The sequence below is a fragment of the Mobula hypostoma genome, chromosome 8, assembly GCF_963921235.1.
Source record: "Mobula hypostoma chromosome 8, sMobHyp1.1, whole genome shotgun sequence".
In the NCBI taxonomy this organism is placed as follows: Eukaryota; Metazoa; Chordata; class Chondrichthyes; order Myliobatiformes; family Myliobatidae; genus Mobula; species Mobula hypostoma.
The window spans coordinates 47,220,641-47,243,996 of record NC_086104.1 but is presented as its reverse complement, the minus strand read 5'-3'; the positions used below and the strand labels follow the sequence as shown (position 1 = coordinate 47,243,996).

Below are 23,356 nucleotides of genomic sequence, written 5' to 3'. Positions count from 1 at the left end.
TTCATATGATGTAATTTGACCATTTCCAAACTTATTTTACTTCTCTGTAGTGTTGGTTGAGAGGAATGGAGTCGTCGACACTAAGGTTTTCTTTTCTTCCATCTTTACGTTGTTAAAATTGCCCAAGTCTTTTTAGTTTAGTTGACTAATTCTGTTTAGATTAGTTTTTTTGGGGGGTGGGGTTTGTTTTTGTAAATTTTTTTTCTTTTTCATGATTTTTCTCCAGTTATTTTTTTTTCCTACATGATTGGGAGTTTTGTCAATTTATACTATTTGGTTTTATAATTACTCATCTTAAGTATAACAATGTATTTCCAACAATTTTGTATTATTGCTATGTTATGTTTATATTTTATGAAACTAATAAAAAGATTGAAAAAGAAAGAAAGATTTGGCCAACTTTAAGTTTGGTAATTGTGGCATGCTTGCAAGAATTTGTTCAAACCTACACAATAACCTGCATTTTGTGCAAGTTGTTGCTGCAGTGCGGTGGCAGAACATAAAGCTGCTGAAATTCCAGCAACTACACTGGGTTTCAACCATAAGAACGTAAGTACAGATACAGCAACTCCATTCATTTGCATGGGCAGGAATAGTTAAGATATTAGAATAAATAGCAAGTAATTTGCTTTGAATAAATATTGTTTAGTTGAGTGCATCGTTGATTGTATTTTCATGTCAGAAGTAATTCCTTGAAATGCGTTGCTTTCATTATCAAGTAAGTCCACATTATCATTCTAATCACATTTTTTTTTTACTATTGTCCTTAGAGGATTGAATCTCTGTTTAAGATGGCAAGGCTTCTGTATTGCTGCACCTTATTCTGAGGAACTGATGATTGGATCTGTTTGTAGTTCATCTCTCAGGTTTTGAAGAATGTTTTTCAGCTTATCCTACAAAATTTTAAAAAATGTTTGGTTTAGTTTCCACACTTCCTACACAATTCTGAGGAACACAGTAATTAAAAAAACACACAAAAAATACAGTATAATGTTTGGCATGGTAACGTAGTGGTTAGCCACACACTTGACAGTACCAGTGACCGGGGTGCGGCTCCCACTGCTGCCTATAATGAGTTTGTATGTTCCCCTGTAACTGCGTGGGTACTCCAGTTTCCTCCCAGAGACCAAAGACAGACTGGTTAGTAGGTTAATTGGTCAATGTAAAGTGTCCTGTGATTTGGCTAGGATTAAATCGGGGTGGCTCAGTTCTTTCTTGTGTTGGGGGGTGCGCGTGGGGGTTGATGTCTTTTCTTTTCACAAACTCCATGGTTTTTCTTTGTTTCGAGGTTATCTGGACAAGGCAGATCTCAGAGTTGTATTCTGCATGCATACTTCGCTAATAAAACAAACCTCTTAACCATTGACTGTACATCTGTAAAGTGATACTAGGTACAGAGACTATACAGAAGGTGACTGACAGAATATAATAAAGTAGTGATGATGGGGGTGTGGAGGGATGGGTTAGTGGCTGGAGGTGTTGATCAACTTTAATGCTTGGGAAAAGTAACTGTTTTGAGTCTGGTGGTTCTGTGTAGCCTCCACCCTGTTGGGAGTGGGACAAACAGTCCAAGGGTTACAGGGAGAAGGCAGGAGAATGGGATGGAGAGGGATAATAAATCAGCCATGATTGAACGCCAGAGTGGGCTGAATGGCCTAATTCTGCTTCGATGTCTTATGGTCTTATAAGCTATTTTTACCATAGGCTATTTATTTCTATTTCTAATTTTTCATACTATACAACTGCATGTGACTAATGGTATAGCACTCTTATTCTATAAAAAAATTCTTGACATGGTGGTTAGGCAGAAAGATATCCCCTGATTCAGCCAATAAATATAATATTGCAAATTCTAAGTCCAGTAGTAATAGAGTTAGAGGAAAGGTACAGGTAGAGTTCTCTATTGTTGAGATCATTTGTTAGAGTTATTGTATTTTATGTAAGCTTTGAATTCTGAAGCTAATTGGAAGGATGTGTCATATTTGGACAGTCTCAATTCATCAGCAGATAACTTGGATGGAATGATACGAAAAGGAAACAAAGGTTACCTGCCATGACAAATGTTAAAATATCTCACTGGCACAATTAAGTTGTCTTTAATGTTGCAATTAAGACATAACAAGGCAAGTTTAATGAGCTAATGAATCTAGCTGAATCAATATACACAGTCCTGATGCTGACGTTAACCTGGTAAAAATCATGGTGCAAGGGAACAATGAGTAAAAGTTCCCATTCCATTCAGTATGGAACCCAGTGACACCACCTGCTGAAGATAACTAGTCATCTTTGGGTAAAAATAATTCACTACTTATGGAATAAATTGTCTATTTCTGTTATTTTGAGAGACATTTCAGTTAGGCAATACTTCTTAATACCATTTTAATTTTATTTAGCAATACAGCATGGTAACAGGTTCTTCTGGCCCAACAAGCCCATACCGCCCAATTACACCCATGTGACCAATTGACCTTCTAATCCGTACATCTTGGGAATTTAGGAGAAAACCAGAGCACTCAGGGGAAACCTATGTGGACACAGGGAGAATGTGCAATCTTCTTACAGACAGCAGCAGAACTGACCTCACGTTCATTGACATCTGTTGTAAACAGATTCTTAATAAGGGAAATGATGTATGTAAAGTTTGATTTAGTTTCTACATGTTTTTAAAAATCTTTTTTTTACATGATCTACAGGGTGCCTTTCACAGTCACTTCAATGATCCTGGTATAAATGATTTTTGACAGTTTTCCAATAGCCCTCAGCAGGTATTCACAAAAGCCTTGTATTTTGAGAAGTCAATATTTGACAAACCCAATCAAGTTACTGTGTAACAGTCAGTAGATAAATCTCCAGAATGCTTTCATTTCTCTTATATTTGTGCCAAAAAGTTCTATGAGGAGCACAGAAACTGACAGCAACTTCAATTAGTGGAGGTTTATGATTTATTTGTTTCTAAAAGCAATTAATGACTCAGAGGAAAAAGCCAGTTATTTCAAATCTTTATCATTTTACTTTATTTCCCCAAAAGTTGGGCACAAACTATCTTTGTAGGAAATATAATTTTTATTTAATGTTTTACAGTAAATAATTGTTCATTATTTTAAATTGAGAAAACTGGTAAATTGTTTGCAAGCTGCCTCAATTTAGCCTTCACGAGTTTTGGTTGCCTGGCATTTTTTTTTGTAATTTATTTTTTATTGAATTTCATCATCAAACAAACATTTCCACAGGATGTATCTCAGATGCTGTACACACACATCACACAATCATACCGGTCACAAATCTTCACATAATATTTATCTGAGGTATACACTTATAGAAAGGAGAGGAAAGAATGAACAACCAAAAGAAGAAAATCGTGCACAGAACAGGGAGTGACCCCTCCTCAGAACATATTCATTGACTTGTGAGAACAAAATCAGGCCCATGAGGTACCATGCAGTCAAACCATTCCCTCCAGCATGAACAAAACCGTTCCAACCCATGACCAACAGACACTGCCATCTGCTCCACCCTGCAAACGTCCACTGCAATCTCCATCCACACATCCAAAGCCAGGCTCTCCCGAGACAACCACCACCTAGCAAGGGTCCCTCCACCAGCCACCAGTAGTATATCCACCAGACATTTATCTCCCCTCAACCATTCCTGAGGCATACACCCAAAACACATAGCTCCACTCTCTAAGGGGGTTGCCTGGCATTTTAATTGACATTACTTCCTTTCTGACCTCTGCCCATGGCTTCCCATACTAATTCAATGAACATTGTCAGGAGAACAGAGTCTGTATTTCGATTAGTTATCTGACCACCTCCTGGAGTCAATAGTAAGATTCAGCTCACAATCAATGTTTCCTTTTTTTGACAAGAGATGCTGGCGTGAATTTGTTGGTTTAATCAATCATAACTTCAATCATATTGCAAACTTTTATTTTTAAATTCCTAAACTCACCCTATCCTTTCTAAGCACCACCCAATCTTTTAGTCCCACCAGTATCACTGCCTTTTTTCTGGACATGCTCAACATTTTTTACACCTGTACAATTCTCTCCAATTCTGATGAAAGTTCAGCCTGAAACATTTCTATCTCCATAAATACTGCCTGACTTGCTACATATTTTTAGCATTTTATACCAATGTTTCAGACTTTGAGCAACCATTGTATTGGGCACTGAATAAAAAACTTATAAAAATCCCTCGACCCAAAGTTTCTAAGGAAATCATCTTATTAACAGTCTTGGCAACGGGCAAGCAATTTGTCTGCTTTGAAGGAACCCACTTGTGTTTATACCAATACAGAAATAACATTGAGTAATTTCATTTACTAATAGTAATGTTTGTCAAAGGACAGATCATTGTGTTGAAATATTTAGCTCCAATTAAAATTACTGAACAAGGAGAATAAGGTAACAAAAACTTCAAGATGTACATTTAACTACCTAAAATATTGCTACTGTACAATCTGATCTTTGCTATGACTAATGTTCAACAATTAGTATAGAAACTCCTATCAATACGAGTTCAAGGTTTTAAAGGTACGTTTAATGTCAGAGAAATGTATACAATATACATCCTGAAATGCTTTTTTTTTTTGCAACCATCCATGAAAACAGAGGAGTGCCCCCAAAGAATGAACAACAGTTAAATGTTAGAATAGACAGGCGTTTCTACGGCCACAAACGAGACTCCAGGAGGGTATGTTGCCTCCCTGGTGCAAGGGTCAAGGATGTCTCTGAGCGGCTGAGGGAAATTCTGGAGTGGGAGGGTGAACAGCCAGTGATCGTGGTGCACATAGGTACCAACGATATAGGTAAAAAATGGGATGGGGTCCTACAAGGTGAATTTAGAGAGTTAGGAGATAAACTAAAAAGTAGGACCACAAAGGTAATAATCTCTGGATTACTACCAGTGCCACGTGCTAGTCAGAGTAGAAATAGGAGGATATTTCAGATGAATACGTGGCTTGAAAAATGGTGCAAGGGGGAGGGATTCAAATTTCTGGGGCATTGGAACCAGTTCTGGAGGAGGTGGGACCGGTACAAACAGGACGGTCTGCACCTGGGCTGGACTGGAAGCAATGTCCTAGGGGTAGCATTTGCTACTGTTGTTCAGGAGGATTTAAACTAATGTGGCAGGGGGCTGGGAACAAGTGCAGACAGAGAGAGAGAGAGAGGTGTAAAATGAGGGTAGAAGCAAAAAGTAGTAAGGTGAAAAGTAAAAGTGGCAGGCCGGCAAATCCAGGGCAAAAATCAAAAAGGGCCACTTTTCAACATAATTGTATAAAGGCTAAGAGTGTTGTAAAAGCAAGCCTGAAGGCTTTGTGTGTCAATGCAAGGAGTATTCATAACAAGGTGGATGAATTGAATGACCAGATAGTTATTAATGAATATGATATAGTTAGGATCACAGCGACATGGCTCCAGGGTGACCAAGGGTAGAAGCTCAACATTCAGAGATATTCAATATTCAGGAGGGATAGACATGAAAGAAAAGGAGGTGGGGTGGCATTGCTGGTTAGAGAGGAGATTAATGCAATAGAAAGGAAGGACATTAGCTGGGAGGATGTGGAATCGTTATGGTTAGAGCTGCATAACACTAAGGGGCAGAAAACGCTGGTGGGAGTTGTGTACAGGCCACCTAACAGTAGTAGCGAGGTTGAGGATGGCATTAAACAGGAAATTAGAAATGCATGCAATAAAGGAACAGCAGTTATAATGGGCGACTTCAATCTACATATAGATTGGGTGAACCAAATTGGTAAGGGTGCTGAGGAAGAGGATTTCTTGGAATGTATGCGGGATAGTTTTCTGAACCAATATGTCGAGCAACCAACTAGAGAGCAGGCCATTCCCAACCGGGTATTGAGCAATGAGGAAGGGTTAGTTAGCAATCTTGTCGTGCGAGGTCCCTTGGGTAAGAGTGACCATAATATGGTGGAATTCTTCATTAAGATGGAGAGTGATATAGTTAATTCAGAAACAACGGTTCTGAACTTAAAGAAGGGTAACTTTGAAGGTATGAGACGTGAATTAGCTAAGATAGACTGGCAAATGATACTTAAAGGGTTGACAGTGGATATGCAATGGCAAGCATTTAAAGATCGCATGGATGAACTACAACAATTGTTCATCCCAGTTTGCAAAATAAACCAGGGAAGGTAGTGCACCCGTGGCTGATGAGGGAAATTAGGGATAGTATCAATTCCAAAGAAGAAACATACAAATTAGCCAGAAAAAGCAGCACACCTGAGGACTGGGAGAAATTCAGAGACCAGCAGAGGAGGACAAAGGGCTTAATTAGGAAAGGGAAAAAAGATTATGAGAGAAAGCTGGCAGGGAACATAAAAACTGACTGTAAAAGCTTCTATAGATATGCGAAAAGAAAAAGATTGGTTAAGACAAATGTAGGTTCCTTACAGTCAGAAACAGGTGAATTGATCATGGGGAACAAGGACATGGCAGACCAATTGAATAACTACTTTGGTTCTGTCTTCACTAAGGAGGACATAAATAATCTTCCGGAAATAGTAAGGGACCAAGGGTCGGGTGAGATGGAGGAACTGAGGGAAACACATGTTAGTAAGGAAGTGGTGTTAGGTAAATTGAAGGGATTGAAGGCAGATAAATCCCCAGGGCCAGATGGTCTGCATCCCAGAGTGCTTAAGGAAGTAGCCCAAGAAATAGTGGATGCATTACTGATAATTTTTCAAAACACTTTAGATTCTGAATTAGTTCCTGAGGATTAGAGGGTGGCTAATGTAACCCTGCCTTTTAAAAAAGGAGGGAGAGAGAAACTGGGGAATTATAGACCGGTGAGCCTGACATCGGTGTTGGGGAAAATGCTAGAGTCAGTTATCAAAGATGTGATAACAGCACATTTGGAAAGCGATGAAATCATCGGACAAAGGCAGCATGGATTTGTCAAAGGAAAGTCATGTCTGACGAATCTCAGAGAATTTTTTGAGGATGTAACCAGTAGAGTGGATAGGGGAGAACCAGTGGATGTGGTATATTTGGATTTTCAAAAGGCTTTTGACAAGGTCCCACACAGGAGATTAGTGTGCAAACTTAAAGCACACGGTATTGGGGGTATAGTATTGATGTGGATAGAGAATTGTTTGGCAGACAGGAAGCAAAGAGTGGGAATAAACGGAACCTTTTCAGAATGGCAGGCAGTGACTAGTGGGGTACCGCAAGGCTCAGTGCTGGGACCCCAGTTGTTTACAAAATATATTAATGACTTAGACGAGGTAATTAAATGCAGCATCTCCAAGTTTGCGGATGACACGAAGCTGGGCGGCAGTGTTAGCTGTGAGGAAGATGCTAAGAGGATGCAGGGTGACTTGGATAGGTTAGGTGAGTGGGCAAATTCATGGCAGATGCAATTTAATGTGGATAAATGTGAGGTTATCCACTTTGGTGGCAAGAACAGGAAAACAGATTATTATCTGAATGGTGGCCAATTAGGAAAAGGGGAATTGTAACGAGACCTGGGTGTCATTGTACACCAGTCATTGAAAGTTGGCATGCAGGTACAGCAGGCAGTGAAAAAGGCGAATGGTATGCTGGCATTCATAGCAAGAAGATTCGAGTACAGGAGCAGGGAGGTTCTACTGCAGTTGTACAAGGCCTTGGTGAGACCATACCTAAAGTATTGTGTGCAGTTTTGGTCCCCTAATCTGAGGAAAGACATTCTTGCCATAGAGGAGGTACAAAGAAGGTTCACCAGATTGATTCCTAGGATGGCAGGACTTTCATATGATGAAAGACTGGATTGACTAGGCTTATACTCTCTGGAATTTAGAAGATTGAGGGGGGATCTGATTGAAACGTATAAAATTCTAAAGGGGTTGAACAGGCTAGATGCAAGAAGCTTGTTCCCGATGTTGGGGAAGTGCAGAACGAGGGGTCACAGTTTGAAGATTATAGACAATAGACAATAGGTGCAGAAGTAGACCATTTGGCCCTTCGAGCCTGCACCGCCATTCTGAGATCATGGCTGATCATCTACTATCAATACCCGGTTCCTGCCTTGTCCCCATAACCCTTGATTCCCCTATCCATAAGATACCTATCTAGCTCCTTCTTGAAAGCATCCAGGGAATTGGCCTCCACTGCCTTCTGAGGCAGCGCGTTCCACACCTCCACAACTCTCTGGGAGAAGTTGTTCCTCCTCAACTCTGTCCTAAATGACCTACCCCTTATTCTTAAACCATGCCCTCTGGTACTGGACTCTCCCAGCATCTGGAACATATTTCCTGCCTCTATCTTGTCCAATCCCTTAATAATCTTATATGTCTCAATCAGACACCCCCCCCCCCCAATCTCCTTAATTCCAGCGTGTACAAGCCCAGTCTCTCTAACCTCTCTGCGTAAGATGGTCTGGACATCCCAGGAATTAACCTAGTGAACCTACGCTGCACCTCCTCCACAGCCAGGATGTCCTTCCTTAACCCTGGAGACCACAACTGCACACAATACTCCAGGTGTGGTCTCACCAGGGCCCTGTACAAATGCAAAAGGATTTCCTTGCTCTTGTACTCAATTCCCTTTGTAATAAAGGCCAACATTCCATTAGCCTTCTTCACTGCCTGCTGCACTTGCTCATTCACCTTCAGAGACTGATGAGCAAGTACTCCTAGGTCTCTTTGTATTTCTCCCTTACCTAACTCCACACCGTTCAGATAATAATCTGTCTTCCTGTTCTTGCTCCCAAAGTGAATAACCTCACACTTATTCACATTAAACGCCATCTGCCAAGTTTCTGCCCACTCACCCAGCCTATCCAAGTCACCTTGAATTCTCCTAACATCCTCATCACATGTCACACTGCCACCCAGCTTAGTATCATCAGCAAACTTGCTAATATTATTCACAATGCCTTCATCTAAATCATTGACGTAAATCGTAAACAGCTGTGGTCCCAATACCGAGCCCTGTGGCACCCCACTAGTCACCACCTGCCATTCCGAGAAACACCCATTCACTGCTACCCTTTGCTTTCTATCTGCCAACCAGTTTTCTATCCATGTCAATATCCTCCCCTCAATGCCATGAGCTCTGATTTTACCCACCAATCTCTTATGTGGTACCTTATCAAATGCCTTCTGAAAGTCAAGGTACACCAAATCCACTGGATCTCCCGCGTCTATCTTCCTGGTTACATCCTCGAAAAACTCCAATAGATTAGTCAAGCATGATTTGCCCTTGATAAATCCATGCTGGCTCGGCCCAATCCTATCACTGCTATCAAGATATGCCACTATTTCATCTTTAGTAATGGACTCTAGCATCTTCCCCACTACTGATGTTAGGCTAACAGGGCGATAGTTCTCTGTTTTTTCCCTCCCTCCTTTCTTAAAAAGTGGGATAACATTAGCCATTCGCCAATCCTCAGGAACTGATCCTGAATCTAAGGAACATTGGAAAATGATCACCAATGCATCCGCAATTTCCAGAGCCACCTCCTTTAGTACCCTAGGATGCAGACCATCTGGGCCTGGGGATTTGTTAGCCTTCAGTCCCATCAGTCTACTCATCACCGTTTCCTTCCCAATGTCAATCTGTTTCAGTTCCTCTGTTACCCATGTCCTTGGCCCATCCATACACCTGGGAGATTGCTTGTGTCTTCCCTAGTGAAGACAGATCCAAAGTACTTATTAAATTCGTCTGCCATTTCTCTGCTGCCCATAACAATTTCTCCCAATTCATTCTTCAAGGGCCCAACATTGTTCTTAACTATCTTCCTTCTCTTCACATACATAAAAAAACTTCTGCTATCCTCCTTTATATTCCTAGCTAGCTTGCGTTCATACCTCATTTTTTCTCCCCGTATTGCCTTTTTAGTTAAGTTCTGTTGCTCCTTAAAAATTTCCCAATCATCCATCTTCCCACTCACCTTAGCTCTGTTATACTTCTTATTTAATGCTATGCTATCTCTGACTTCCTCTGTCAACCACTGTGGCCACTTTCCCCCCTTTGAATCCTTCCTTCTCCGGGGGATGAACTGATTTTGCACCTTGTGCATTATTCCCAAGAATACCTGCCATTGCTGTTCCACTGTCTTTTCTGCTAGGATATCCGACCAGTCAACTTTGGCCAGCTTCTCCCTCTTGGCTCCATAGTCTCCTTTGTTCAACTGCAATACTGACACTTCTGATCTGCCCTTATCCCTCTCAACTTGCAGATAAAAACATCATATTATGGTCACTACCTCCTAATGGCTCCTTTGCTTCAAGATCACTTATCAAATCCTGTTCATTGCACAACACTAAATCCCGAATAGCCTTATCCCTGGTCGGCTCTCGTACAAGCTGCTCCAAAAATGCATCCCATAGGCACTCTACAAACTCCCTATCCTGGAGTCCAGTACCAACCTGATTTTCCCAGTTCACCTGCATGTTGAAATCCCCCATAACTACTGCGACATTTCCTTTGCCACATGCCATTGTTAACTCCCTATTCAACTTGCACCCAATATCCATGCTACTGTTTGGGGACCTGTAGATAACACCTATTAGGGTCTTTTTGCCCTTACTGTTCCTCAGTTCTATCCACACTGACTCTACTTCTCCTGATTCTATGTCCCCCCTTGCAAGGGACAGAATCTCATTCCTCACCAACAGGGCCACCCCACCCCCTCTGCCAACCTTTCTGTCCCTTCGATAGCACGTATACCCTTGTACATTCATTTCCCAGGTCTGATCCCCCTGCAGCCATGACTCCGTTATCCCAACAACATCATAGTTACCCATTCGCACATAAGCTTCAAGCTCATCTGCCTTATTTCTGACACTTCGTGCATTCAGATATAGAATTTTTAACCCATTTCTCCTCTCTCTGTTTAAATCGCTGCCTATTGTGCATAACCCAGCTCCCCGAACTCTCACCAGGCTATACGCCCCTTTAATTTTGTTGTCCTTCTTAAATTTACTTACTCTTTTTGCACATTTAACTCCATGCTCCGTCAGACCATCCCTCTGCACATGTATCCTCCTTATCACTCGTTCCACCTCACCTTTCTCTACTTCACATTTAATATTCCGGAACTGTGTAGTCCCCACCTGTCCTTTATACTTCATCTCGCTATCGTCCCTCACATTCTGGGTCCCTGCCCCCTGCAAATATAGATAAACCCCCCCCCCCAAGCAGCACTAGCAAACTTTCCTGCAAGATTAAGGGAAAGCCTTTTAGGACCAAGATGAGGAAAAACTTCTTCACACAGAGAGTGGTGAATCTGTGGAATTCTTTGCTACAGGAAACAGTTGAGGCCAGTTCATTGGCTATATTTAACAGGGAGTTAGATAAGGCCCTTGTGGCTAAAGGGATCAGGGGGTATGGAGAGAAGGCAGGTATAGGGTCTGAGTTGGATGATCAGCCATGATCGTAAAGAATGGCGGTGCAGGCTTGAAGGGCCGAAAGGCCTACTCCTGCACCTATTTTCTATGTTTCTAACCCCAAAGTCTCCCCAGCTCCCCTCCCTTCCGTGCTTAAGCGGTAGCAAGCAACAATCCCCCCTCCCCCTACAGCAAAAAAAAAGTATTGGCATCCACCACTGAGCACTCAAGCAGGCAGCAAGGCAACAGCAAAGACACAGACTTGCAGTACCCCCCAAAGACTACTTGTTCACCCAATATTCGACATACCACAGGCTCTCTCACTCCCTAATAAGCGTTTGCCACTCAACTGCGGATTGTCCAGATGTGTTCTAAACATGTATACTTTTTATGTTGAACACTGTTATTCAGGTAAGTTCTCCTGTGATGGACTATAAATGTTAAGGCCAGAAGAAAATAAAACTAACTTTTGTAGCTCTTCTGAATAGTTATGATATCCTCTCCATATCCTCTCCAAAGCACAGCCGGTTACGTTGGGCTGGCTATATTATTTACATGCTCACCCAAGGCTCTTGAAGCAGGTAATATTTCGCAGTATTGTTATGGGACGAGATTCTTAAAGAAGCGTGAAGTTATTGACTGTTAGGAAACTGACCCAAGTTAGACAATTCACCAACAAATCTTAATTAATTCAAATCTTGCATTTCATTGTCTCTACACAAATGTAAATTTAAATTATGTTGACACCCCCCAGGTGAACAACTTAGTCATCAGTGATAAGTGTTCTTTTTGTACTAATACTCATTCAGACCACCAGTCCAACATATAACACTGAAATATGGCCAAGCAGTTGATCCTTCTTCTCCCTGCTCCTGAGATGGGGGCCTTCATTGCCATCTTTAGACTCCAGCATTCTCACTTTGCATCTGAGGTCCAACATTCTTATTCTCTTTCCTTATCAATTCAAACTGGTGTGTTTTGATTTCGCTGGCTAACGTATGTTTGTTTTTCCATTGGCTCTGGTCCAAGGCAGAATCACTTTATTGCCTTTCTCCCAAGTAACAAGGATCAGACCAGCTCAAACCAGTTTAACCACAGTAGCCAGTTGCTAGAACCAGCATACTTCAGGTCAATGACATAGACTGCCCTATTTATAAAGTTGCATGTTCTAAAAAAAAAATTCTCACAACCAGCTTCTTGTTTGGAAATCATCTGTAAATAATCAGCTGATTATACAGTAAGGACTTTATTGTGTCCATTTTGAACTACTTTGATCCAGCTATTCCTGAGCAAAATCAGTTTACAAAATTGAGGTTGCACAAGAGTCTCACAAAAAACAGCTTCCATTTCTTTCACTGCATGGCAACAACAAAGACATTTGGTTTGTAATTTTGTTCCATTTAAATGTTTGCTAATATATTTTAATTCATACTTGACTTGCAATGTTCTTGCTGATGCCTGGGAAACTCTAGCCCATTACAGCTCAAAATGGGGAAGGACGGTTTTGATTGATATTGAAATTCTGGAGTAGGGCGCAAATAAGAGCCCTGTTTAAGGATTGCACCATCTCACAATCTAACCACCAAACTGTACCATGAGGCATCTCTTGCCTTTTCTCTGAAAGAGTCTGTGGATCCCATATTGGCTTCAATAGTCAACAAGAACCCAAGCTACAGATTAAGAAGGTTTATGTTAATCAAATGAATATGACTTACTTTAGTCACAAACAATAGAAAACCTGCAGATGCTGGAAATCCGAGCAACACACACAAAATACTGTAGGAACTCAGCAGGCCAGACAGCATCTATGGGAAAAAGTAATCGACGTTTTGGGCCAAAACCCTGACTGTACTTTTTTCCATAGATGCTACCTGGCCTGCTGAATTCCTCCAGCATTTTGTGTGTGTTGCCATTGTTGTTGGGAAGAAACTACAGTCTGATCAAGGACAGGGGAAGCAGACAAGCCTTTGTTTCCCCCTTTTAGTGGACTCCAAACTGATTCTTGTTTTTGGATAATCTAATTGACAACTGAATGTGGACACAGGAAGCTTCAGGTAATGATCTGCTAAACCTGAGACAATTTTCAGAGGAGTAGTTGCTTGTTATGTAAAATGGCAGACCTATGTGTAATCAATGTGTAATCTCATTAGACTCTGTCTGGGTTCCTCATTTACCAGGTTTGGCCCAGTCAGAGTGTGAAAACACAAATACACTAGGCTGGGGTGGGCAGAGCCATGAAACAACGTTGGTTGTAGCCCTGTACAATGACCAGTAAGAAGATGACCTTGAGCCAATGGGGTGGAGATCCAATGGTTCAATTGATGAGGAACAGTATAAGACTCAAGAGCTCCATACACGCAGGGATGATAACTCTCCCACAGCCAGAGACCAACCATCGTGGATAAGGAGGACCCCACTGACACATGGAGATCGGGACCATGAGAAACACCAGGCCAGCGTAGACTCCTTTCCCAGGTAATACCTTTTCTCTTCATTGACTGTTCATGGAGTGTCAGGGGTTCTAGTAGGGTACACACAGGTGGATAGAGCATGAACCCAAGTGCTTTTTAGTTGAAATAATAAAAGTTACTTGTCAGTAAATACAGATTTTCTGTGCCTCACTGATTGTTACTACAAGGGGCAATTATTGTAACACCATGACTTAGTCTAGCCACACTCCATCCTTTCTTTTCCTCGCTCCTCCTTTTTTGGGAGGAATGCCATAAAAATGTACGTTTCTGCCTTATGGCACCACAATGTTAATTGTAGCCTTCCACAGTCATTAAAGATTTGCAAAGATCTCACTAGGAATAACCAACCATGTGGAAACCCATTCATGCAGCACACAAATATGCACTCTACTTACACGTATCTTCTCATTTATTCACATCCTTTAAATCCATAATCATGAATGGCAATAAGGAAATTGGGAGCCTTTCCAATGTCCCATCCTCTAACTTTCACCAGGTCACATTCATCACTCACACTCCATTTAGTGAGTACATGTTCCAGGTAATGTGGCTGCCTCCTGCATGTATACATAGCAAACTCTTTTCAAATTATGGCTAGCTGAAATTTCTATAATTTCACTATATAACTAATTCTCACTTTTGTGTTCCCCCCCCCCCCCAACAAACATACAACCTACAACAGAGCTGGAAGTCTCACACATACAAGACTTAATTCTTATCAGCTAGATAACTCTGGAACTTGGTTATAAAGATGAGATGTCAGAACTTAGAGCAGCTTCATGAGAAGTGTGCACCCTATTTTTAGAAATTTTTAAGAAATATTTCTAAGAAATGAAGTACATTATATAAATAATGCAACTACTTGAATCCTCCATCCTTTCTTAGAAAATTTTTGGGGTCTATGAAATCATTCAAGTACTGTATCATCCACCACCCCCGGGAATAAACTAGGTGAAATGTACAGCAACAGTGAACAGATAAAGATAAATGAACACTTTAAAAAATGGTTATTAGGAAGGTATACTTCACACACAGACAGATCAGCTTTTTTTTAAATTTACTTACTAACAGAGTGGTGAAGTTAGAAATCTTGGAATAACTTGAGCTATTATTGGATATTTAGGATTATCTAGTTCCCTTATTAACAATTATTGTGTTTCAATCAAAAGTGAGATTGGAGATTGAAGAAACAGTACTTGTGTTTATGCTCCTTAGATCAAAGCCATATATTCTTGCTAATAAATTACTTTTCTTTAGCATCTCAATCAAGCTTTCAGAAAAATTGGAATGATCAATTTGTATTGAGTTTCCCTCTAACGTCAGTTTCTACAAATTAAGAAAGGAGGCAAAAAATGCGTGCAAATTGTTGACCAGTCAGTCAAACATCTATTGCTGGAGAAGACGATGAAGGATAAAATATACATAGATCTGAAAAAGACAGGAGGTGATTAGGAGTAGTCAGCATGGCATTGTGCACGGTGGGGGGGGGGGGGGATCATGTCTAATGAGCTTAATTGCTGAGGTGATCAAAAAAGTTGATGAATGCAGGAAGGAAAACATGGTTTATATGGACTTCAGTAATGTCTTTCAGGTTCCACATGGTAGGCTGCTCTGGAAGAGTAGATTGCAGGGAATCCAGGCAGAGCTGGCCAATTGGATGGAAGCAGTGGGTATGGTGGAAGATTGTTTCTCGTGACTAGCGATATAGTGTGTTTAGGTAACATTACCAAGTTAACCAGTTCTTCGCATATTTCATCACCCCTGCAAAATGGAGCTATAAGAATAGCCTAGTTGATGATATAACATCAGTGCTCTCATCAAGACAAACTGAAAGAAATTTAGACTCCCTATGGTGGGAGAGTCTAAGACCAGAGGACACAGCCTCAGAATAGAGGGATGTCCACTTAGAACGGAGATGAGGAGAAATTAACCAGAGAGTGGTGACTCTGTGGAATGCATAGCCACAGGCAACTGTGGAAGCCAGGTCATTGGGTATATTTAAAGCAGAGGTTGGTAGATTCTTGATTAGTCAGGGCATGAAGATAGAAACGGGGAGAAGGCAGGAGACTGAGGCTGAGAGGGAAATGGAGCAGACTTGATGGGCCAAATTGCCTAATTCTGCTCCTAGGTCTTATAGAGCAACACACACAAAAATACTGGAGGAACTCAGAAGGTCAGGCAGCATCTATGCAGAGGAAGAAACATTTATTTTGGGTTGAGGACCTTCATCAGGATTGGAAAGGAAAAGTGAAGAAGTCAGAAAAGAAGATGGGGAGAAGGGAAGGAGTAAAGGTAGCAGGTGATTGGTGAAACCAGCTGAGGGGGAAGGTGGGTGTGTTGTTGGGGGAGGGCGGGGGATGAAGTGAGAAACTGGGAGGCGATAGGTGGAAGATGTAAAGGGCTGAAAAAAGAAGAAATCTGATAAGAGAGGACAGGTGACTCTGGGAGAAAGAAAAGGTGAAGGGGCAACAGAGGGAAATGCTGGGCAGGTGAGGAGAAGAGAAAAAGGTAAGAGGAGAGCCAGAATGGGAATGAGAAAGTTTGGCGGGGGGAGGAGGGAGAAATTACTGGAAGTTAGAGAAATTGATGTTCATGCCATCAGGTTGGAAACCACGTAAAGAAATTTACATAAACTAATCCTTCATTGTTTGTTCTGCTAATCCTGTCCTAGTCATTAATATTATATCTTTTACTGTGTTTCTGCTCACTGGCAAATCCTTAATGCACTGAATATTTTATTTCTTTTTCTGGAACACTGTCAAAATTTGCTATTCATGATTCTTTAACATATTCGCTGTCACAAGTGGTTTTCCGTGTTGAGCAACAATCTTTGAAACCTGAAGTTGGAACTACCCGAAATAAATGTCATCAAGATATTTGACTGCATCTTTTGGTTGCTGATTTCTCACAAAATATGTTCCTTTTGTTCTTGCTCACTTGTATCACACAGCCACTGTTTAGGGATTGAACAGCTTTGTCATGCCGCTTTCCGGAGGAAGCCCTGCAGACTACTGCTTTTGGAACATAAGATGCATAATGCTTTATCATCCGTTTTAATTATGGAAAATCTTTCACTCCAGGGCTCTTGAAAATCTCTCTGCTGCTTCTCCCTTCATTTGAATGTATGTGTTTCTTTGCTGACATTCTGAACAAGCTGAAAAGAGCACCTGCAATTCAAAAATGTCTTACTGATAAACTTATATAACATAGTTTTACTCTTATCAATAGTATGTTTATTACAAAAAATATTCATGGAAGTGCTAAACTATATACAGTATTTGTTATTATTACTGAATATCTAGTGTTAATTCACAAATGACAGAAGAAAAAAATTTAAGGAGAGCAAAGCCAACACCAACTGGCCCAACCATTCACTATCCAAATAGTGATGTGTTCACCAGCTCTGTGCGTTCTCACAACTATCTAGTTTGCAGATGATACCATTGTTGTCAGCCATATTTCAAATGATGAGTCAGAGTACAGGAAGGAGGTAGAGGGCTGAAAGACATGATTTCAATGCAACAACCTTTCCTTTAATTTCAGAAAAATAAAAGAGCTGGTCATTGATTCACAGAAGTAGGATAGTGCACGTTTGTGTGTGTGTGAACCATGTTGCGGGTGGCAGGATTCAGAACTTTCAAGTTCCTCAGAGTCAACATCACCTGTCACCTGTCCTGGTCCAACTACAGTCAGGAAAGCTCACTAGCACCTCCAATGCCTTGGAAGGCTAAACAAATCTGCCATTTTCCCTTAATAACTTTTAATCAATGCACTGCACACAAAACACTGGAGGAACTCAGCAGGCCAGCCAGCAATTACGGAGGGAAATAGTTGAATTTACAGGCCCAGATACTTCATGGGCACTGGAAAGGAAGGGGACAGAAGCCAGAATAAGATGGAGGAGGGGGTGGCTGAACAAGCTGGCAGGTGCTGGGTGAGACTAGGTGAGGGGGAAGGTGGGTGGGTTGTAGGTATAATGTAAGAATCTGGAAGGTTTAGGTGGAAGTGATAAAGGGCTAAAGAAGAAGGAATCTAATAGGAGAGGTCTGTTGACGAAGGAATAAAGGGAAGGATGTGGAGAATCAGAAGGCGGTGATGGGCTGGTCATAAACGTGGCGGAGAAGAAATGGGGTGAGCGGGTAACCAGAATGGTGAATGGAAAAAGAGAGTGGGGGTGCTGGCAGAAATAGCGGGGAGTGACTCTGAACTACAAATGTCAATTGTTTACTTGCCTTCGAAGATGCTGCCTGGCCTGCTGGATTCCTCCAGCATTTTGTGTGCGCTGCTCAAGATCTCTAGCATCAGCCGAGTTTCTTGTGTCTTTAATTGATGCACCATAGAAAGCATTTTATCCTAATGCATTATGGTTTGGTATAGCAACTGCTCTGCCTGTGAGTACCAAAACTGCAGAGCTGTGGACACAGCTCAGTACATCATGGAAACCAGACTCATCTCCACTTGAGTTGGTAGGGCAGCCTTCATAATCAAAGATCCTACCCACTCTCATCATTCTGCCATCTGGCCCATCTCATACAGAAGATACAAAAACCTGCAAGTATGTACTATCCTGCTCAATGACATCTTCGGTTCAACTGTTATAAGACTATTGAATTATTCCCTTGGAAGATAATATATACCACGTTATAACTGTTCACTTTAATGTCTGCCTACACTGAACTTTCTCTGTAACATTTTATTCTGTACTGATATTGTTTTATCTTGGACTACCTGAATGCACCTTTGTAATGAATTGATCTGTATGAATGTATGCAAGTCAAGTTTTTCACTGCACCTCAGTACATGAGACAATAATAAACTAATTTATCAAATTACATAAGGATTAAATAGTAATAGTAAGTGTTCAGTCCAGTTTTCTGATGGCCAAGTCTTAAAATGGGTGGGAAAATTAGTTAAGTGGTTAAAATGCATAACAATGAAAATATTAACATGAATTCAACACTTTTGCAGAAATGCAGTCTTGTTCCATTGTTAATCAGCATCCAGTGTTCAAATGAATATCTATCCATTAAGAGGTGTTCAAATGAATGACTGTCTGCCTCATTTATTCAGCTCAAGTGCTCTGTCCCCATCATACTGTGAATATTAGTTTTTTTGGAGAAAATTTTTTTATTAATCTATGTTCAGGTGCATTTTGTCACACCAGTACTTATGGTATGGTGAAGAAGGTTGTTGAAATCTATAACAGGATCCAGGTCAACTGGGAACGTGGACATAATATCTGACTGGTTATTTCTAGTTCAGCAATAACATGCCAACCATGCTGCTTGTTTCAGTTCCAGGGTAAAGTGGTTGTCAGGAAGATCTATTACATTAAAAAAAAAACAAATTTAGTTCAGAAAGAAAATTAATTTGGTTCAGGAATCACAAATGCTATCTGGGAGTTACATTAGCAATTGCTAATTTGTCTCCAGGAATCAAAACTGGTTTATTGTGAAGTTCAGCTGGTTTTGTGACTATGATTTACCTGAGGTATTTTGAGCATAGACAACACTCTACATGATAATTTAAAAAAAAACGTTATTTTATGCAGATATTTATGTGGAAGTCACTGAGTAATTATTACTTAAAATGCTCAAGGAAACAGATGGATTATTTTACTTCAAATAAAATTATATACCATTTATTTTCTTTACTTTTTTCATTTTACTTTTCACTGTGTGAAGCACAGGATTTACTTTCAAGACTAAAGTGTAGCCACTGGTAATGTTTTCACTGTAACTATTTACAGTGCACCCTATATTTATGGACTGTGCTTATTACTACTCAGACCCTTTTTTGATTTGCATCAGAATTTCTTTTTATATTTCATCACTTCTGCGCTCTATCCTTTCAGAATCTTTTCCTCTTTGGTCTTTGTTACCTCTTTAAGCCTAATCCTGCACATACTTAAAATCTGTGTTGATTTTCCAACAATCTCTGTTCCCAAAGCAATGTGAAAAATTTAAGCCAATATCCACAGTGTGATAGGGACAATCGCTACAGCTGAATCATTTCAGCTTGAAAGAGAGAGAAGGAAATCAGAATTTCTGGAAATACCCAAAACCTAAAGCACACAAACCCTGTTGATATCTCATGCATTTTATTGTTACAATTCAATACATTGTTCTTGGACCAGCTTATTCCCTCTGCTATTTAATTAATTCTAGTTGCTTCCTCTGCCCCCACAATCTTGTCAAATCTTCAAGTATTTTTCTGAGTCTGTTCTGACCATCAAACACCCATTTACACAAATCCCATACGAATCCCATTATAATACCCGTCACATTCTACTGCTCACTTCCACATTAGAGGCAATTTTCAGTGGACAATAAACTTACAAACCCACACACCTTTGGAATGTACAAGCACACCCAGGGAAAACCACATCAATTTGGTTCTTTCTTTGTGTCATCTGGTTATAGATCCTTCTACTGCTGGAAACAGTTTCTCCACATTTACCTCTACTAAAAAAAAATCAGGTATTTGACTACATCAAACTGATCATTTTTAACCTTTACTGTCTCAATACAAGGATTGCCAGTTGCTTTAGTTTCTCCATTCTCCATTCATAGTTCCAGTTTAGGAAATCCTATTTGCATCTTCATTCCATTCTTGACATTTTCCTAAATTGTGTCATTTCGAAATGACGACCTGCAATCTCTGATCCACAGTTCCAAAGTTCAAAGGAAGTGTTATTACCAAAGTACGTGTATTTTAATAGACAATAGGTGCAGGAGTAGGCCATTCGGCCCTTCGAGTCAGCACCGCCATTCACTGTGATCATGGCTGATCATCCACTATCAGTATCCAGTTCCTGCCTTATCTCCATAACCTTTGATTCCACTATCTTTAAGAGCACTATCCATCTCTTTTTTGAAAGCATCCAGAGACTTGGCCTCCACATCCTTCTGGGGCAGAGCATTCCATATATCCACCACTCTCTGGGTGAAAAAGTTTTTCCTCAACTCTGTTGTAAATGGCCTACCCCTAATTCTTAAACTATCACCTCTGGTTCTGGACTCACCCATCAGCGGGAACATGCTTCCTGCCTCCAGCATGTCCAATCCCTTAATAATCTTATATGTTTCAATAAGATCCCCTCTCATCCTTCTAAATTCCGGAGTACACAAGCCCAGTCGCTCCAATCTTTCGACATATGACAGTTCCGCCATCCCGGGAATTAACCTTGTGAACCTGCGCTGCACTCCCTCAATAGCAAGAATGTCCTTCCTCAAATTTGGAGACCAAAACTGCACACAGTACTCCAGGTGTGGTCTCACCAGGGCCCTGTACAGCTGTAGAAGGACCTCTTTGCTCTTATACTCAATTCCCCTTGTTATGAAGGCCAGCATGCCATTAGCTTTTTTCACTGCCTGCTATACTTGCATGCTTGCTTTCAGTGACTGATCTCGTTGTGCTTCCCCTTTTCCTAACTTGACTCCATTTAGATAATGATCTGCCTTCCCATTCTTACCACCAAAGTGGATAACCTCACATTTATCCACATTAAACTGCATCTGCCCACTCACCCAGCCTGTCCAAGTCACCCTGCATTCTCATAACATCCTCCTCACATTTCACACTGCCTCCCAGCTTTGTGTCATTGGCAAATTTGCTAATGTTACTTTTAATTTCCTCATCTAAATCATTAATATATATTGTAAACAGCTGCGGTCCCAGCACTGAACCCTGCGGTACCCCATTGGTCACCGTCTGCCATTCCGAAAGGGACCCGTTAATCGCTACTCTTTGTTTTCTGTCAGCCAGCGTATACAACCCTGAGAATCATTTTCCTGTGGGCTTACTCAGCAAATTTATAGAATAGTAGCAGCTATAACAGGATCAATGAAAGATCAACCAGAGTGCAGAAGACAACAAACTGTGCAAATGTAAATATAAATAAATAGCAATAAATAATGAGAACATGAGTGGTTTGGGTCCTGAGGCTCTTGTACCTTCTATCTGATGATAGCAGCGAGGAAAGAACATGGCCTAGGAGGTGGGGATCTCTGATGATGGATGCTGCTTTCCTAAACAGCGTTTTTTGTAGATGTGCTCAGTGGTTGGGAGGGATTCTCCTGTGATGTACTGGGTTGAATCCACTATCTTCTGTTCAGAAAATCTTACTTGTATCTTCACTATGTTCTTGACATTTTCCTAAATTGTACCATTTAGAAATGACTATCTGGTTCAGCTCATTCAATAAAAAGCCATTAGTTCTGCTCAAAGCCACCCACTTTCACAGTGTAGCTGTTGGGACTCTCAACTGAAGTTGGATTTGTGGTCTCCCACTCAGCTCCCAGAACAATCATGCTCCACTGTTTGAATCCTTATGAACTTAGAATAGGAGATTTTATTGGGAAGAAGCAAATTAGACCAAAGTATAACAACAAAGTAATTTAATTATTGTATTAAGTTGAGCTGAATTAATGATAATTATTTCCTAGTGCTTTGTTTTGTTTTTAATTAGTTCAATAATGCTGAATGTTCATGAGTTCCAAGAAATCCAAACATCTTGACAGCTTTGACATCCTTGACAGCCAATAAACTTTGGAGCCAGATCTCAATGCACTTGTGGAGGGACAGCTTATCATCTTCACTGCATTGGGCATTGGGCCTCACTGATCAGATGGCAGCAAGCTTCCAGGATGTGGCTGTGCCCAGGGACCAGGTCCAGACAACAGCAGGGTCTGAAGGCAATTAACTGGCAAGCTCAGGCAGCTTACTGATGACAGGATAATCTGGCTTTCTTTCCATTTCAGTGCTAAATGTTACTTTGTAAAGGCTTATTATTATTTCCTTCATTTTGTAAATTATTCTACTAAAAATAAAGGCAATCATCCTGTAATCTATTTTGTTGCCTTTTCAATTTGTCCTGCCTTCAAAAAACTAGTGTACTTTCACCATTCATCTATCACCATTCATGCACATCATTTGAAATGTTACTTTTACTTCCCTCATTTCTTCTATTAAAGCATATTACTTCTTCATTTGCTGTGTGCTTGTCCATTTTACGGGCCTCTTAATGTGCTCCTGGAACTTCAACGCAAGTTATAAAAAAAATTTTCTTCTGTTTTTTTTTAATCCCCACATAAATCCAGTATCGTGATTTTTTTTTTGTATAGTGGTTTGTGAATTTTGTAAGGTTGAATTTTTGCACCCCAATAAGCTGTAAAATAGAGATTACTTTTCATTGTTACATCCTCAAGTTTTATATAGGATCTGCAAATATTATACTGCTAGACACAACCAAATCATGATCCATCAAAAGGATCAGCGCTCCTAACATCAATGAATGCCACAATATACTTTGTAAACCGAGCATACTGAAGGTCAGACCAGCAGCTGAATAGGAAAGTTAATGAATGTTTAGCTGATTGCAGGACAGACAGATTGCCGAAGTTTGTCTGAAGGCTGTTGGAGCAGTTTTCCTTCCCTTGGCTTACCTTTATGATATCGCTATTGCCAAGACACAGTTCATGTGACTAACCAGCAGGAATTTAAATCAGGCTCACAACTGCACTGTGGGAGCTTGATTCAAATATTATGAT

At 40.6% G+C, this 23,356-nt stretch overlaps 1 protein-coding gene across 3 annotated transcripts in view; it reads right to left on the bottom strand.

The window, feature by feature from the left end:
* LOC134350513 (uncharacterized) overlaps positions 1 to 23,356 on the bottom strand; it is a 65,005-nt gene that overhangs the window by 12,758 nt on the left and 28,891 nt on the right. The window contains exon 4 of one of the 3 annotated variants that reach the window (XM_063055785.1): positions 347 to 893. The exons of the other annotated variants lie outside the window; for them this stretch is intronic. Within the exon in view, the coding sequence (XP_062911855.1) occupies positions 819 to 893 (75 nt within the window). The 3' untranslated portion in view covers positions 347 to 818. Of the gene's footprint in view, positions 1 to 346; positions 894 to 23,356 lie in introns of those variants that run through there. 3 annotated transcript variants of the gene reach the window in all.